Consider the following 18,160-nt stretch of genomic DNA (forward strand, 5'->3'; position numbering starts at 1 on the left):
TACATGCGAGGTCCAAGGTCAAAAATTGCCTGACAATATTTGCAACTGTCACGTACATTTACAACTGGTAACGTGTATTTTCGGAAATAAATAATTTCTCGCAAAATACAATTTTTAGTTTATTTCGCGATTAAAAATGTCGATATTTAAAATAACTAGTGAGCAACGATTCTGCACATTTAATTCAACATTTAAAGTATACGATAAGATATACTTCGTTTTATGAAACTTGGAACCAACTCTGCAATTATCTTAATTTTCCTTCGTCAAATGTAAATAACGTTACGTTATAATTGCACTTTTTTTTCTCATTTTGCGTTAATACAACCACGTGTTAACCGGCGAAATTATGTCACACTGGAAGTGTAGTTTAAATTACTGATTACTAATCAGGTGCGATTACGTGATGTTATCATTTTACAATGACGTCAATCAGAAACTCGTCATACTTTCGAAGATCAACCAAGAAATGACGACTGCACCTTGGCATGGTGTAAAACGCACTCGTGGTAATATCCTTTTGGTAATGATGCGCACAAAGACAGACATTGTAAAACTTGGAGGGATAAATGCGGAAATTCTCTGAAAAATGTAGATGAATTAAAAATAATCGAATTGCTTGAATGGCAAAATACAAAATTGTGTTAAAAATATCTGCATTCCTCTTCCCCGAGTATGCTACATATTTCTATTGAATCATTTGTATTGATCTTAGCCGGTCACGAAGTAACAGTATACAGCTAAATGTTAATTGAAAATATACTCATTTTAATGTATTTTAGTTCTTGCTAAAAAACGATTAAAATTTTTCAAAATTTTCTTTTCTTTTTATTATTCATATCGAATTTATCATTCATCAAATTTTAAACGGTAAAAAGTTTTTATATTTTTATACGAATTTTATTGAATAAGACTTTAAAAATCCCAGCGTAACAATGAATCCTTTTTGAGTAACAATGAACAGTTTTGCACAGATTTTATCTCGCTTTCACTTTTACATTTTTAAAAGTTTGAGAAATACGATAAATAAAAAACGAGAAATAAAAAGCTGAAAACATTGACAAGCTGGTACATTGACAGAAGGATTAATAATTTAAAAAACAAAATTAATTTTGAAAAACATTTAATTTTTCGTAGAATATCTTTTTATTCTGTTATAATTCATCTATTTTTTTCTGTTTTTTACAGATTGGGAATTCTCAAGCAATCGAAAAATCGAAACCTTTACGCTTGATAGGTATACGAAGAAACATTAATCTTTTAATGAGGAAAATTAGAGAAGTTCAATTGCAGATAAATTGTTTGATACACGCATTTAATGCCCTTGGTTCGGATAATTTTTAATATTACATAAACCATCCGTTTCTCAAGAAATATCAAATATATTTCTGTGTTAGCTTCGTTAAAGTTGTTTAGTCTTGAAGAGACTTCAAAGATATTATCATGACAACGACAAATTGTAATGAAGAGATATTTAATTCCTGACAAAAAGGAAATTTGATAATTAGAAAATTAAATTTATTATGAGCTACTGTGAAATATCGGAAGAATCTTAAGAAATATAATCTTAATCCTACAATATAAATAAATGTCTATGTTTTGAAAGAAACTATCGTACCAACGAGGTAAGCTGATAATTCACAGAACTTCAAAATTATCTCTGAGATAATAAATTCTTACGCGAACGAATTAAATTCATAACTGTTGAGAATTCACCTATTATCAAAAGAAGTTTTTATTTTAAATTTACGAACCTCAAGTTCTGATAATGTTCTGATAAAAAACACTGATAACAGCACGTAAAAAATTTAAATGTGACAAGAAATACACGTGAGATTGCGTCAAATTTATTTCGTATTGCTATAGAAAATGAATATACCAAGCATATTTCTTTCGAAATGAAGGAAGTGAAGCAAAACGAAAATAGATTTTTTAAACAATAGTCCTATTGACAGAAATGATTCTTGCGAAACGCGAAAAGTGCGTATATTAGAGCTAATAAGTTTGTGCCATTTCTGTCAGTATAACTTACATTATATAATCACGTCAGGCGGTTCAATCATATAAACGATGACCTTGGAGATTTCTTACCGGTGGACCGTCAGCTTAGCTGTTTCGAGGAAACGAAGCCGGAGATGATGCCGAAGAGGAGTTGACAATAGTTGTCGCACTTGGTTATCTCATTTTGACGAGAGGACAAAACTTTTGGGGGATGTCACAACCTTTTTATCGGCGAAAGTGCAAGCGTAGCACTTGGAGTTGAAGAGTTAAATAAAAAAGAGAGTAACCACGTGAGATACGATTCACGTGCTCGATAAAAGATGACTGTTTCCTACACTGCCGAGGTAGCCACTTGCAGGGGCCTCGGTTGCTTCCTCAAGTTATTACTCAGGTAAGATTTTGACTTTTTAGCATTTGAGAGATTGATTAATCTATTTCAGTCAACTGGAACATATTTATTAAAAATTTTTAGCTATTTTTTGAATTTATCATTCGATTAATCTTTTTTATTCATAATATCTCTATTTTTATATTTTAATACCTGATTTATATTTAACCCTTGAATTTTTATTTATATTTATTTCTCAATATGATGCTGTTATTATCACTCGATGTATTAATTTTACAGCTGTTCATATTTATTTTTCTACATTTATTTCCTTTTTTGCATTCTTTTTTTTATTTTTCTCTTATGATTAAAATAGCAATTACAATTTACATAAATACGATTTGTATGCTTTCTCATTTTAATCGTTTCACGTAAAAAGCTAAAAACGCGTGGGTTTGTAAATGTCAATGATATTCACGTAGGTCACGTTCCTGAGAATAATACCACGAATTATGTTGGAATACTTCCAATTGCAAATAACGAGTAGCGAACATTTCCAATATATTTGCATAAAAATACAACACTTCGTCATTCAAAGTTAATACACCTCAAGCATGATGCCGCTACTAATAGCGAGGCACTAACAATAAGTCAAGATATGAAACAGAATTATTGACTTTCAGCTCGATAACAGCACACAAGTTACATTATCGCGTTTTATCGCGCTTTGTGATTTTAATACATCGTCAGATTTTAAAGCGCATTATTGCTATTGAAATTTTCTTAGAGATCGCAAGAGATCGCTTTCCTAGATGAGATCGCTCATTATGAGACAATTATAACACCTTGACAGATGTTTCGCGTCTGCATCTAATTTACGAGTCGCGTGATTTTGTTTCAGATGGCGGGCAAGCATTTACAAACTTGTCTGGCTCGATCTGACACTCTTCCTCTTCATCTATTACTCCCTCTCCGGTATTTACCGATTATTATTGAACGAGGACCAAAAGAAGATATTCGAATCTGTGGTGTCATACTGCAATGAGTACAGCGATCTGATACCACTATCATTCGTCCTAGGTTTCTATGTCAGTATCGTCATGACTAGATGGTGGAATCAATACATGACGATACCATGGCCTGATTCCATCGCAGTCTTCGTATCAGCCACTATACACGGGAACGACGAACGCGGTCGTCTAATGCGTCGAACGATCGTTAGGTACCTTGTGCAATGTAAAGTATAGCATCCATAAAGCACAACTAAAGTTGCATCTAATTTAAATTGTAAAGAAAGACATATCTTGATTTTTTTTTTAAACGATAGAAAAAAAAGATCGATTAACCCTGCAACGGCACACTTATTTTCAGTACTTTAGAGCGACACACATGAGTCATTTGTGTCCAATTCGATTTGAGTGTTCTCTTGAAGTGTTCGAAAAATTCTATAAAAATTCATACATGTTCTTTAAAGTTTCTACTAAATTATTCTGCTACGTAGACATTAGAAAAAAAGTTTAAAAAAGTTATAAAAATTACATAAGTATAGAGAAATAAGAAACAATGTGGACACGATATTTGCCGTTGGAGAGTTAAATATTTCAAGGTATATAATATTACACCTAATATTTTCTAAATGTCAAAATATCAAAATATATAATAGTTTGTTAAATAAATCAAGTTAAAATATTATCATTAAGTATTTAACTTCACATGTTATAGAAAAGATAAAAAAAATATTTCGTATAAATTTTTTTTATATATTATGTAGCGAATTTTACTTTAGACAGTTCTATATAACAAGACACTTTAATTTCTCTAATAAAAATAAAATTCCTTTTTTTTTTTCAGGTACGTGTGCGTTTGTCTGACTATAGTCCTAACAAACGTCGCGCCGCGTGTAAAGAAGAGATTTCCTACTCTAGAGCATTTCGTGGAGAGCGGTTTGTTGTTGGACAACGAATTAGCGATATTTCAAAGTCTAAATGCGAAATTCCCAAAGCCAAGTAAACATTGGCTACCGATAGTTTGGGCTTCCAGTATCGTGACTCGAGCCCGACAGGAAGGTCGAATACGTGACGATTTCGCGGTGAAAACTCTAATTGATGAACTTAATAGGTTCCGTGGAATGTGTGGTAGTATATCGCACTACGATACAATCAGCGTCCCGTTAGTGTACACTCAGGTACTCAGACATAGAGAGGAGAGACTATTTAAATTAATAATTCCGGAAGGCAAAGCAATAGTTGTAAGAAATTTTGAGAAGTCGGGAAGAATAATAATTAAATATTTAATATAAAAGTATATTTAATAAATAGAGTCGCATAGTTTATCAGTTTGCCGCATCTGAATTCTAAATTCTATTTTTATTGTAGGTCGTAACATTAGCCGTCTATACATATTTTTTGACTACTGTGATGGGTCGTCAGTGGATTCAAAAATCAGACTCGACCATAGATCTGTACTTCCCAGTATTCGCGACATTGCAATTTTTTTTCTATATGGGCTGGTTAAAAGTAGCCGAAACGTTAATCAATCCATTCGGCGAGGACGACGATGACTTTGAAGTAAACTGGTTAATCGATCGCAATTTACAAGTAAGAACTACTTTCTCGTCGTTTACTTTTTTCTCTCTTGAAATTCTAAAATAATGCTATTTTTTTGTTTTTAAGGTAAGCTATCTAATCGTTGATGAGATGCATCATGAACATCCTGAACTCATACGTGATCAATATTGGGATGAAATATTCCCCGCGGAACTCCCCTACACCGCCGCAGCACAACCCTACCGCGAGGAACCTCCTGAACCTTCAACAGCTGGCATACAATTGTCCGCTGCGCAACAAGAATTGCAACCATCATCGGTTAAAATTGACGAGATGATGCCAACGGATGATCAGAAATTTCGCTCCGACATCGCTGATGATGCTGCATCAGGAATACATTTTATCGCAGGAAAGCTGTCCCGGTAATTACAAATTACTCCACATTTGAATATTTTTTTATTTAAATTTAACGTGTGAAGCAGATCTATTCACATTTCATATTTTTAATGCTAATTCAGAAGCAATACAAACAGCACCGAGAGATTAATCAGGTAGTTATTTCTTTATCTTGTGATAAAAAATTAAAATGAAGAAAAAACTTATTGGAATTCAAAATACATATAATTATAATTTCATTTTAATACATATATTAAAGGTAATAAAACATTAAATAATAAAGTTGTACTTTCAGAAAACACTACGATTTATAGCGTAATATAATCTAGTATTATAATATTGATTGAAAATGATAACATATCTTTATGATTCTAAAGTTCTGCTAATTTTTTATTAGAAGCACCAGTAGAGTAAGCAATCGAGATCGTAATATCAGTGGTGGTTCGACTCCTAGCAATTTGGGTGAGTCCCTCACGAGGGTAGCCAGCGTCACCAATGCACTTAAGCGACTGTTTAGCAAAGATGACAGGACGGACGGGGGTACGAGTGCCACCAAAACCACGGGAAAGATGCCGAGCATGGGTTCAACAACTTCATTACAACCACGACCACCTGGTACATATTTTGTTTAACGCTAGGATCCTTATTTTATAACTCTTAATGACAGCATTCGATGTCGTTATATTATCGTTGCACAAGTTTTGTAAGTAAAAAGACTACAATCGATATCGACACTGTCGCGTTACAGATTAGGAGTTTAGTTTAATTACATTAAAACGACTGATTAAGGATAAAATAATAATGTTACAGGTGCAGGTGGCTCCATGAGAATAGGCGTCATTGAGGAAGTGGACGAGCAGATGACATTAACATCGTTAAGACAATCGAACGAAAGCAGGCCTCACGTACAAAGTATATTTACGCAAGGTCCGCCACCGCCGAGTGATCCCGTCGACGTTCCTGGTGTCGCACAATCTTACAATCGTGAGATATTCTCCAGGAGTGCACCCGCACGTGCAGGAGCTTTAATAATAGCCGGCAGTGCAGAATCCGCGGTCGAAAGGCGGAATATTTTAAGGTTGATAATTTATAAGTCTGAAAAATCAATTCCGATTTCCAATATTTGTAAATGTATCAGAAAATTCGCAACTGCGTGTATGAATCGTCTGAAAATTTACCGGTTTTATAGTCTTAAATTTTGTTAGAATTAAATTCTACTAGCATTTTCTTAGAATTAAATTTGATTAGAAACTTGAGAATTAAATTTGACGTTTCAATTATAATTAAAGCATTTTAATTTTCCTAAAATTTATTTTTATCTTAGGACACAAGAATCCGCACCATCAATAAGATCGAGTACCATTTATGAACCAGCGCCTAGTTACACCGGTAGTGGGATAAACGATGATTTGCCCAGTACATCAAGCACTTCCTCTTCTGACAATGGTACAAGCGAATTTACGAAATTGAAAACCGAGAGGAAGGCTCGAAGGCGTCATCGAAAACTCACTCGAAGTGCTAGTGGCCTAAACGAAAATGAATCGAGAAGCCTTCCCGATTCAGAAACTCTTTTGCTAACGGAATTAGCAGATACATCGCGACGAAGTATGAAAGAACGCGATGAAAATGATGAAATTTAGAAAAAATACGTTGATTTTCGACATTAGTTTGTCTAATAGGCCTGAATAACAAATTCGATCGAAGTAAGAAAATAACGTGACATACAATGACAGATTTGTTATGTGTCTGCGATGTACTTAACAAGTTTATCATTAAACAATGATGTAATGTTTCACGTACATACGGATTTTATATTACATACGAGTAATCTATATGTAATATAAATCAATTGTGAAATTTTGCGGTTAGCAATTTTTTAGCATTCTTATGAAAATCTGAATCTGTTTTAACAACGACAAGTTTGTAAAGAGTTAAAATATTTTTTACACGAGCATGTATAACACAACAGTATCGTCGTGTGAAAGTTTTTCGCGAAAGCCAGCTGAAGAAATTTCAGTGTTTTCGTTTATTTATAAATTAATAAATGCAAAATGTTTTTTAGGTAAAAATTTGAGTACAAAAACATATGATTGTATAGGATGTTTTCCAACAAGAGATATACGATGTGACACTGTGCATCATTATGTCTTTGTTTACCAATGTTAAACAAGGATGATCACTGTGTTATATACTGAGTCGTTTGGGAGACACCCATACACTGAGAAAAAAAATAGCCTAAATTTAAATATTTATTTGAATACTGCCAACTAAACATTTACAAATAAATATATTTTTATGTTTAATAAATATTAGGTATGGGAAAAAGTTCGTTTTTTTAATGCTATCTAATGGGAAAAACGCTACGAACTTTTTCCCACACCTAATATTTAGTTAATACTTTTCAAATAAATATTAATTGAAATTTAGAATATATTTTTTCTTAGTTTCGACTACAATAGCTACGCACAAGATATTTTTGTTATTTTTCTCAAACCTTACAGAAAATTAATATTAGAAGGTGGTGATTAATTACTTATTTTTGAATGTTATTTGTTGCTTTTAACATTAAAAATAAATAATTTCCTGTATTAAGTTATTAAATTTGATTTCTGTAATGAAAGCAATAGAACAAAAGCGCTATTAATGAAATTGATGCTATTGATGAAAACTTGTTGTTAATGCTCAATCAAAACGTTCGATTAAAAATCTATATTTATCGCAATTTTTAAAAAGAAAATTTAGTCTTCTAATTATTCACAAAAATAGAGAACTTGAATCAAACAAAAAAATTTTTTAAAGAATTTTTTAAAGAAATATATAACTTAAAATTTTGTATTTTTAAATAAAAATTTAATTTTCGCATTTCATCTTATAATATATTGCACACGATGTTTTATTGTACGCTTAAACGACTTGACTGTCGCTGGTCATTTTCGATTAACATTCCACGATGTATATGATTTGTTACGGTGCTATGAGCCGTTTGTTTTGCAGTATTATTGAAATAAAGTATTTTCAATAAGATACGATTGATTTTTATCTTAGCGAAATATTACAGGCACCCATTCCTTTTGTTTTACAACACTGTACAAAATTTTTTTTTCCTCCCATGAAAAAAATCGGAGATTCTGAAAGTAAATGTAAAAAAAAATACCCGACACAGACACGGGTATTTTTTTTTACATCTATTTTCAGAATTTTTTGATTTTTTTCATGAGAAGGAATGTGTGTACTATGCAATATGTGTTCTGGATAAACTTAAATCTGAATCTTTGGTAGAAAAAGCCGATACACAATTTTTCGGTTCATAATTGATTCATAGTTGATTCATAGGTTCTATAAACCAATCACAAAGTCGTACTAACTTCTTAAGTTATGAAATAAATACTGAAATAAATACTATATTCATAGTTCAGTCTTGTTTTAAGGGTATTTTTTTAAAATACTATTATATCTGATCTTGGCCTGTGATTGACATCTTAAGACTTAAATATAAGAACTGACTATACAAGGATTTTCTAATAAAAACAAAAAAAATTAATAAATAATATTAAAAAATAAGACATTTATTAGCTATCGCAATTAAAACATTTTATTGAACTATCGCAAATAAAATGTCAAAGGACCATTTTCAATAATTACTAAGACATTTCAAATGTTTACTTAATTTATGGAAAATCTGCTATACGCGTAATAATTACGATTGCACGGAATATATTTAATGAAAGTCACATAGACAACGTAATAACTGTATCCCCATATAACATAACATTCACATCTTTCTTGACTCTCTTCTATTTTCAAGCAATATTAATTTTCTATAATTTGATATCCTAATTTCATCAGTATATGAAAAATCTAACGTGTAAGTTACACAAGATCGGCGACGTTATCAATTATATGAACGAGAAAAGAAAGCATGGAGGAACAAGCAAAATATTTAATGCAAAAATCAAAAAATGTTTCCGTAAATATTGGAATTTAATGTAGCTGATTACAGAACGAAGATGAACGTACTTGGCAATGGCTGCTGTCATGCATCGTTTGCAGTTTCGATGCAGTTCGACAAGAAATAGATGTGGTGATGATGGTCGACATCAAATATCACCAAACATGCATGAAACTGAAGTTCTGATATATTTTACACTTGCGATAATCTTTTACACAGAGTTTACTTTTAGACGAAAGTTCTCACAAGAAACGGCTCGAACACAAATTCGCGATTCGCTATATCACGTTCGTAACTGATCGCGATTCAAATTTTAGCGGCCAGTGCCAATCCATAAACAACAAACTCAGTGTGCTTGTTGTCCAAACGAATTTCGAACGGTTCTGCGCAGATTCCAAGTGCAGCCATTTAAACATTCGCACCGCGGTAATTTTAAAGACTGTTCCAAATTTACTGCCAACACTGCTACAATTTACGTTACGTGCATTATAGATTTTCAGTACTGGCAGTCAATTTTGGAACACAGCCAAAGTGACAGTTCAAAAGAATACTTCATCAAATAAAAACGTGTAAAAATAATCATCGAAAAGAAGAATTCAAAAATATACATTTCTTAAGAGAGAAAGCATTAATATTAAAGTGGAACTTATAGGAAATCAATTTTTGTTATGGTAAAAGATAAAGCAAAAATTATATTATATACTACAAAAATATATAAAAATACAAAAATAAACAAATAAAATATATACATAAAAAATAACAATAAATAAAATAATAAGTAATTAAATTAATGAATATAAATTTATATGACAATAAAATCAAGAATAAGCTTTAGCTTTTATTTTAATAAATAAAATAAATAAAATTTAATTACTCGAAAATGTGATTTATTTTTTTCTTATTTTCTTTTATTGAAAATGGAAATTGCTAAATTTGAAACTTCAAAATAAATATTAATCAAACACATTACTTTAGTAAATTTTGTATTATATGAAGTTATGCAGTATATATTGTATATGTATAAAAATAACGCTTTTTTAATGCAGATGTTCCGTTTTCTCTACAGAAATTAGTTGTATACTTTCAATTTGAAGTAAAATTTCAAAAAAGCAAAAAAATCGAGCCAATCTATAGAGACCCTCCACCATCTCCGGCGATTATAATCGATGATCTTCTTTTCTGTACTTTCCGTACAGCGTACACTTTCTTTAAGGAACGTTCTAAAAACGATCAAAGAATATCATCTTACATCTTAAGGACATCCTTTGATAAAGCGTGTTATGCAGGCTTCATTTTTTATTTTTTCGTTAATTATTATTTATTATACAATTCATTTTATTAATTTTTTTCCAAATTTAATAAAATCATATAATTTAATTACTCAACATATGTACATTCACAATATTTTTTTTACATATAATTACATATCATTTTTACATATAATAAAAAGATTAAAAATACTTATACAAAGATTGAATAAATGATAAGCAGATCGTTTAGTTTTTATTGAATATACTTGCGATTAGAGAAGCTTTAAATAAAAACTCGAAAATCTTCTCAATAAAATATATACTTTCTAAGTTACCAAGATTTCCAGTAAAAATGGACCAATCTGTAGAGGAGCCTTCCACTACCTCCGGCGATTATAATCGGATTTTGCTTATTTGAAATTCTATTTTAAATTAAGAGTATATCACAGCAAATGAGAATTGAAATGAATTAAAGTGGATTCAAATTTTTTAAAATATTGATTCACGAATGTTAAAATGAATCCTTTTCAATCCTGAATGAATTTTTATTCATTTGTCGGAATTGCATGGAGTATATCTGTATGCCTTTCAATATAAAAATAATATTAGCTTTTTCTTTCACAACACACACATTGTGAATACTGTTCAATTCAAAATTTTGAATAAGAAATATTGTTTTCAATCCAGCTGAATCTAATTGAATCCAATTGAATCCAATTAAATCCAAAAAGGTATTCGCTATTTAAAATACGCATTCGGAAAAAATTTCAATTCATTTAAATCCATTCTCGTTTGCTGGGATAATCACCGACGAGATATTATTAAAGACCGTCAACTCTGGGCAAATTTTCGGCAGTATAAAAAAGGCCTGAAAGTAATTGAAGAACGCTGACATTATCGACAATTGATATAAATTTGTTATTATTAACATAAATATGGCTTATGCATTATTAAATTCATGATTTTTTAATTGTATAAATATTATTGTATAAATTTATTGTATAAATATTGTATAAATTTTTTATTGTATAAATTTCCTTTAAATAAATGTGCATTAAATAAATGTAAAGTTATAATATTCTATATATTGCAGAAAAATTATAATTTTTTTTAGTTATCATCTCTGTTCATAATCAAATTTTGACGATACACTAAAATCACAATTTAAAAAAAAATCAAATATTGTTCTAAGTGCATAAATACATCTACTAAACTAATAAATTATAAAATTAATACAATATTATCAATTTTTAACTCTAAATCACTTCAATATTCTCAAGGACGCGAACTTCCGTAAGAATGTCGGTCTTTAATAGCATCTCGTCGGTGATATAGCTAATTTCTGGAGAAAACAGGACAATCTACATTAAAAAATGTTATATATATGTACATATAAGATCTTCAAAAAGTCTGAAAACACTAAAATATCTCGAAAACAATCAACTTTAGCGAAAAATATATAAAAGCAAAGGCATAAGACTTAAAAAAATCTATCTAACTGATGATAAGAAGTTGACTTTGGGTAGAATCTGCAATTCATATGAAGATCAAGTTGAAGTTTTTTTTAAATAGGACCTCCCCCCTTTTTTATTACATATTCTTATAGCTCATTTCAAGAGCTTTTCAAAACACTAATAAAATATTTTTTCATTAAGTATTTTTCGAATTATAAAGGCTTGAAAGTACCAGCATTACGCAAGATATCCGACTGATGGCTAAAATTTCTTGAATATTGTTCAGGATCCTGGATAATATTTGTCAAGATCAAAGTCATTGGAGATTATACACCTCATCATACTTTCATATTTATATAAAAATAAATTCTTAGCGAAAAAAGGACTGTGTGATTCAATGACAAAACAGAAGTATTTCGCAGAAGATCAGGCCTCTGGTTCGAATTTCAGAGCTCTTGATATTTTTTTCGCGTTGTTGCTTATTTCTTACAATATAGCTACAGTGAGAAAATAAAAATATTCATTTTAAACAAATACTAAGAAACATTATGACATTTGGCTATAAAGAAATTGCTGTAAGCAATGCTGATAGCGAATCACCTATATATGATTATCGTAATGTTTCTTTGTCGAAATACGTGACTAGGAATGTCATTTTTCTGAATTTAATTAATTGCGACGATCTTGTATATAATACATTGTTATAGTATATATGTATAGTACACAGATTATCCAGCATAAATAAATCATGAGTCACACACGATCGCGGAAGAAAGTCAATAAATTTCTAAAGGTGGAGCACAATTAAATGAACTAAATATCGATTTATCATTTCCAGCCTTGAAAAGTAGATGTATCCTAAGAAAAGTGGTTACGCTGTGTTAGTTTACATCCACTTTGTCAGAGGGCAGTAATGCGTGATAGTATCTTGCGGTTGTAGGTTTTGTGCTGTCATGTCCTCTCTTTCAAGGTTTGTCTCTAGCATGATTATACAAACCAAATATCGATTTATTATCTGCCTCGAAAAGTGGACCTTGCTATGTAGTTTACATCCATTTTGTCAGGGAGCAGTAGTGCAGCATTAATACTGAAGCGAATCACTTTCACTGTGCATGTTTTGTGGAATACATAGTTTCTGATAGGGTGAAATATCTTATTCTCTGTTCTCTGTTTCCTGTACCTTTTATTGTAGCTTTTATTAGAGCCTCTAACTCTTTGAAATCTAGCTTATTTAGATTTAAGATAAGCGATAGTGATTTTTGTGGTTTTATCGAAGACGAGAATCATATACTATGGATTTGCAATAATATACCAAAGAAAGAAAGAATATGTCATAAGTTTAATAAGTTGAATATAAAAGCTCCGATTGACATTAAAGAATTTTAAAAAGAATGAAAACGAAATTGAGATTATAACTGAATTCTTTAATAAATCGATATAGTTATTTTTGTTTTAAATTAAAAAGATCTATCAAACATGTACTTCCGTTATTACATTCTATAGTTTTAATTAGCGTTTTTTATATTAGGTTTAAGTAGTTTTATTCTTGAGAATAAAGTTATCATAAGCAGTGATACCCCGTCCAGTTATATTATTGTTATTTCAACGCATCAATTGGTAACTGCAAGACTGTAAATGTATGTAAAATGGCTGTATTTTGTGGGCCAATAAACTGAATTATCTGTATACTGAAACGATTGAGAGTAAAAAAACTGATATATTGTACTAATTTTATAATTTATTAGTTTAATAGTCGTGTTTATCGATGTGTATAGATTTAAAATTCAATAATACTCGATTTTTCTTTAAAATTGTGATTTCAGTGTCAAAGTTTGATTATCAACAGAGATGATTGGTAGAGAAAACATTGTAATTTTTTCGGCAATTAATATATAGGATATTATAACTTTACAAATATGCATATTTATTTATGGTATGCATTTATGTAATAAAAAATCATGAATTTCATAATATATTAGCCAAATAATATTTCATTATGATAATAAATTATTAAATTTAATTAATTAATTATTAAATTTCATTATGATAATAAAAGCAAGTTTATATCAATTGTTGATAATGTTAGCGTTCTTCAATTACCTCCCTTGGAATTTTTTTTATACAATTGAAAATTTGCTCAGGATTGACGGTCTTTAATAGTATCTCGTTGGTGGTAATACTGTCCAAATTACACAGAAATTAATTCCGAAATATAGTGATGTTTCATATGATCCAAATGATGAATTAGTTATAATAATATAATAATAAAACAATTAATTTAATTGCGAAAAGCAAGTTCAAATAATGAAATATAATTCTTAGCAACACCGCTAGATGTCATTATTTACACGTTAAATCTTTTTAAGCTCCGTTGAGATTTGAAGAACAAATTGGAACTAACCCAATAATAATCATATCATGAACTATTTCTAAAAGTCACATTAATCATATCTTAAATCGATATCAAGATAATATAAGCGAAATGCATGCGAGCAATGCATACGTAATAGCAGTTCAGTGACACGCTATTTACTCATGAAAAATTACTGCTAAGATGCCTCCCAGAGTGCACAAAGTCGTTTAAAAGATGATTAAAAGACGACTAAATTGTTATTACAAAGATATCTTTTAGTGAAAGAATATAGTCAACGAAAAAATGATTAAAAGACAACAGATCACATTTCTAGTCATTTTATATTATCCATATAATAACTAAAGGATGACTTCTTTGGATATCTTTTAGTCATCTTTAATACTTCTTTTAGTTTTTATATCTTGATACAATATAACATTTAATAATATCGAATTTCTAAATTAATTTTCACAAAACAATTTTTACAAAAAATAAAATTGCATGACAATATACGTCCCATTTCTTGTAACGTTTGTTGTGTCTTATGTGCAAGAGTTATTATCTTTTATCATAGTCTTCTTTGAAGATCCGATTACAAAAAAATATTTTATTAATGTTCATTAGAACACGAGTAAAATTTTTCATAGTTCTGCATCTTTTATTCTGTCCTTTATATTCACAAGAAACTGGACTCCGTCACGTCCATCTGGTGACGATTTCGCATACTACTCGCAAGTGATAAAAAGAACCGAAATAACGGAAAGATATCTTTTTTAAGTTGTTTTTTCGACAAAACTAAAATATGTCTTATAGACATCTTTAGGTCTTATTGAAAAGACAATCTAAAAATAATGTCTTTTCGTCTTTTAAACATCTTTTCACTTTATCGTAAAGACAACTTAAAAAAGACCTCTTTTCGTTATTTTTTAATATTTTGTGCCATTGTAGATTAATTTTAACCTTGATTTAATTTATTCTTTATTTTTTTATAGTTTTAAAAATTAGGAAAAGTTACACACATTCTGCAATAAGTCATTATATAAACCGAAGCATAGATCTTTGCATAGCGCAATAAAAAAATTAATCAGTCAGAATGTTTTATTATGGAAAGTAAAAATGAATTTGATAGTTTTTCTACCAAACTAAATTATCACCTAAATTTTAAGTCTTAAAATCTTAATCATAAGATATTAACCAATCACAGTATTAACCAATCAATGTAAAAAGAATAATCAATTATGATGAGTCAATTTCTTACAGTTTTAACACTTAAAGTAATGATTTATTGTGGAAAGTCTAAGGATATCCATACGAACTTGCACAGCGGCATAAACGTACGCATAAAGAAAATAATCCAATCACATTTTACGCGCGATTTTATAAGAGAAATGCGATTGGATGATTTTTTATGCATATGTTATGTGGTTATACGAGTTTGTATATATGGATATACCTTAATATATTTTCTTATGCATTATGCGTTACGTAAGACTCTACACTACCAGCTTTAAAGAAAGAAGCACAAGACCTTAGCATAACGCATAATGCATAAGAAAAAGAACCAATCAAAGTCCTTCTCATTTCTTTTCTATGAAATAAAAGACTTTGATTGGTTGATTTTCTTACACCTTTGTAAGAATCTGTGTTCCCGCCCTAAAGGTACGCACATTGGAACACGGACGAAAAGGAAGGAAATGAAGGACAATAATTAATTTTTTACGCATTATGTAATGTGTTATGATCCTATGTTTCTGTCTCTGTGGAAAATCTATTAATCTACATTGATGGAAATGGACAAGAGACGTGTACGTGATCAGTCTAATCACGTGATATGGAGACTCGTCAAGACTCGTTGAAGCGCAGCTTAGTGCAGCGCGCGAACGCTCGCATTCGGTTCGCGGACTCGGATCACGTCGGAGATGATCGGAGGCGTCGAGCACATTCGACTCGAATGAGAATGAGGTGGGGCGGCCGGTACAGCAGGGCAGACACAGAGTGCATCAGCAGTGCGTCGACGTTCGCCGTTCGGCAATCGGCGCCGTGGCCGCTGTATTGTTGGATTGTTACGTGTGGAGTGGGTAAATCGAGAGGGGCTCGCTTGGCGAGCTAAGCCGAGCCGAGCCGAGCCGAGCGGAGCCGAGTGCCGACTGTCTGTCTGTCTGTCTGTCTGTGTACGTGCGGAGTCAGCGGAGTCAGCGGAGTGCGCTGCCGGATCATAGCGCCGAGCGCGAGGAGCAGCGAGGAGCAGCTCCGAGTCCCGAGTCTCCGAGCAGCCGCGGTGCGGTCGTATGCTGCTCGTGTGTGCCATAGGGGGCCACTGCCGGACACGACACGGATACGGACACGGACACGAACACGGACACGACACGATCACACAGTAGCGCGCGTTCGCGTTCGTTTACAAGATGGCAGACGACGGCCCGTCCGCGGCGGAGGACGCGACCGCGGCGGTGGCAACGGGACTGGGGGACGGTGATTCTCGCGTGACAAGGGAGCGGCATAAACGCGCGGACGCTACCACGCCGATCGTCATATCAGACCAGGACGCCTCCTCATCCTTCGTGGAGCGCGTCGGCGGATACGAGGACGCCTCGAGCAGCGCGTCTCCGTGCGAGCTCGACGATCATCATCGTTCTCACCACGAGCGTCGTCTTCATCATCGTCATCAGCATCCTCATCCTCGTCATTCTTACCACCATCATTTATCGTCTCATCATTGTAATCATCACCACTTTAATCCTCATCGCCATCACCTCGCTAATCATTGCGACAACGATCGCGTCAGTGGTGATTCTCCGTCGCCCGTCGACGCGACTGGGCCAACCGTGAGCGACGGCGAGGAAGAGAACGGCGGCAGCGACGGCATTAGTCTCGAAGCGCCTTGCGGTGGCGTCGGCGTCGGCGCCGACGGCGACGACGGTGGTGGCGGCGACGGCGACGGCGGCAATGGCAGTGGTAGTGTCGGCCTGTACCATAGCGATGTTAGAATCGAGGTAGTCCGGAGTGTCGTGGCGGAGGACGACCACGACAACGACGACGGGGACGGCGGCAACGGCGGCAGCGTCGGCGGCGTCGATAGTGACTGCGACGGTGATAGTGCTGGCAGTGCTGGCAGTGCTGGCAGTAGTAATAGTAGTATTAAAAGTAGTAAAAGTGGTGCTGGTGGTGTTGCCGCGGAAATCATGACCGGTGGTAATAATAATAATAATAATAATAATAACAACAACGCGGGGACGCGCGTCGGTGTCGAGGATACCGATGGTACGTCATCGTCGTCGTCGTCGTCGACGCGACGTTCGGCGCCGAGCGCGAACAGTGCACCGGAAGTGAACGACCGCGAGGATTGCGACGCGGGCAGGCGGACAATGATCATCGCCGTCGCGACGAGAGAGGAGGAGACGACGAGAGCAACCGAGGAGAGCGCGTCGGCGACGGCGACGACGACGGCGACAGTGACGGCGTCGGCGTCTGCTAAGACGGACAACGCCGGCGTCGCCGTAGCTAGGCATCAGGGCAGTCCGTTCAAGGGACAGGTTAGGATGGCCGAGGATACCCTCGTCGGGCCCTGCGGCAAGAAGCGGTGCGCGGATCGATACGACAGCTCCGAGAGCTCTGACAGGTGAGTGAGCGAGACGATAGAAAGAAGAGAGGCGAATGGAATGGGAGAATGAAAGAGAGAGAGAGAGAGAAAGAGACAGTCGGTGTGAGGGGAGAAAGGAGAGAATGAGAGGGAAAGAGTGAGAGAGGGCGCGAGAGGAACAGAGAAGCAAGAGGGAGGGTACGGTCTAATAGATTCTCACGAATCGGGAACGTACAAATCCGCGATTCTGAATCGCTCGATCGTACGAGAAACCAATGAATAATGTATTTACTCCGCGTACTC

The 18,160-nt window shown here is 33.5% G+C and overlaps 2 protein-coding genes across 7 annotated transcripts in view; both read left to right on the forward strand.

The window, feature by feature from the left end:
• The first annotated feature begins 478 nt into the window (after nt 1–478).
• Nucleotides 479–7,062, forward strand: LOC108684198 (bestrophin-4-like). Of its 6 annotated transcripts, XM_018188368.1 has the most exons (11): nt 479–509; nt 1,189–1,327; nt 2,051–2,392; nt 3,231–3,551; nt 4,181–4,514; nt 4,705–4,926; nt 5,002–5,297; nt 5,394–5,426; nt 5,669–5,886; nt 6,082–6,349; nt 6,596–7,062. In XM_018188368.1, exons 3-11 carry the CDS (start codon nt 2,322–2,324, stop codon nt 6,909–6,911), a joined length of 2,079 nt encoding a protein of 692 aa, XP_018043857.1. In that variant the 5' UTR covers nt 479–509; nt 1,189–1,327; nt 2,051–2,321; the 3' UTR covers nt 6,912–7,062. The 6 variants fall into 6 exon arrangements, with proteins under 6 accessions (XP_018043857.1, XP_018043860.1, XP_018043859.1 ...); XM_018188371.1 differs by lacking the exon at nt 479–509 and having other exon boundaries at nt 1,191–1,237; XM_018188370.1 differs by lacking the exons at nt 479–509; nt 1,189–1,327 and adding an exon at nt 1,574–1,625.
• A 9,465-nt stretch (nt 7,063–16,527) lies between these two features.
• LOC108684227 (AF4/FMR2 family member 4-like) overlaps nt 16,528–18,160 on the forward strand; it is an 89,597-nt gene continuing 87,964 nt past the window's right edge. Inside the window, exon 1 of the mRNA XM_018188452.1 lies at nt 16,528–17,896. Within this exon, the coding sequence (XP_018043941.1) occupies nt 16,683–17,896 (1,214 nt within the window). The 5' untranslated portion in view covers nt 16,528–16,682. The remainder of the gene's footprint in view (nt 17,897–18,160) is intronic.

Source organism: Atta colombica, unplaced genomic scaffold (assembly GCF_001594045.1).
Source record: "Atta colombica isolate Treedump-2 unplaced genomic scaffold, Acol1.0 scaffold127, whole genome shotgun sequence".
In the NCBI taxonomy this organism is placed as follows: Eukaryota; Metazoa; Arthropoda; class Insecta; order Hymenoptera; family Formicidae; genus Atta; species Atta colombica.

Bases quoted from the DNA above. Each gene is read 5' to 3' on its own strand.
- LOC108684198 (XM_018188368.1), top strand. From the start codon at position 2,322: ATGACTGTTTCCTACACTGCCGAGGTAGCCACTTGCAGGGGCCTCGGT. The intron at 4,515-4,704 runs GTACTCAGACAT...TTTTTATTGTAG, and splicing joins TCCCGTTAGTGTACACTCAG to GTCGTAACATTAGCCGTCTA. The intron at 5,427-5,668 runs GTAGTTATTTCT...ATTTTTTATTAG, and splicing joins AGCACCGAGAGATTAATCAG to AAGCACCAGTAGAGTAAGCA.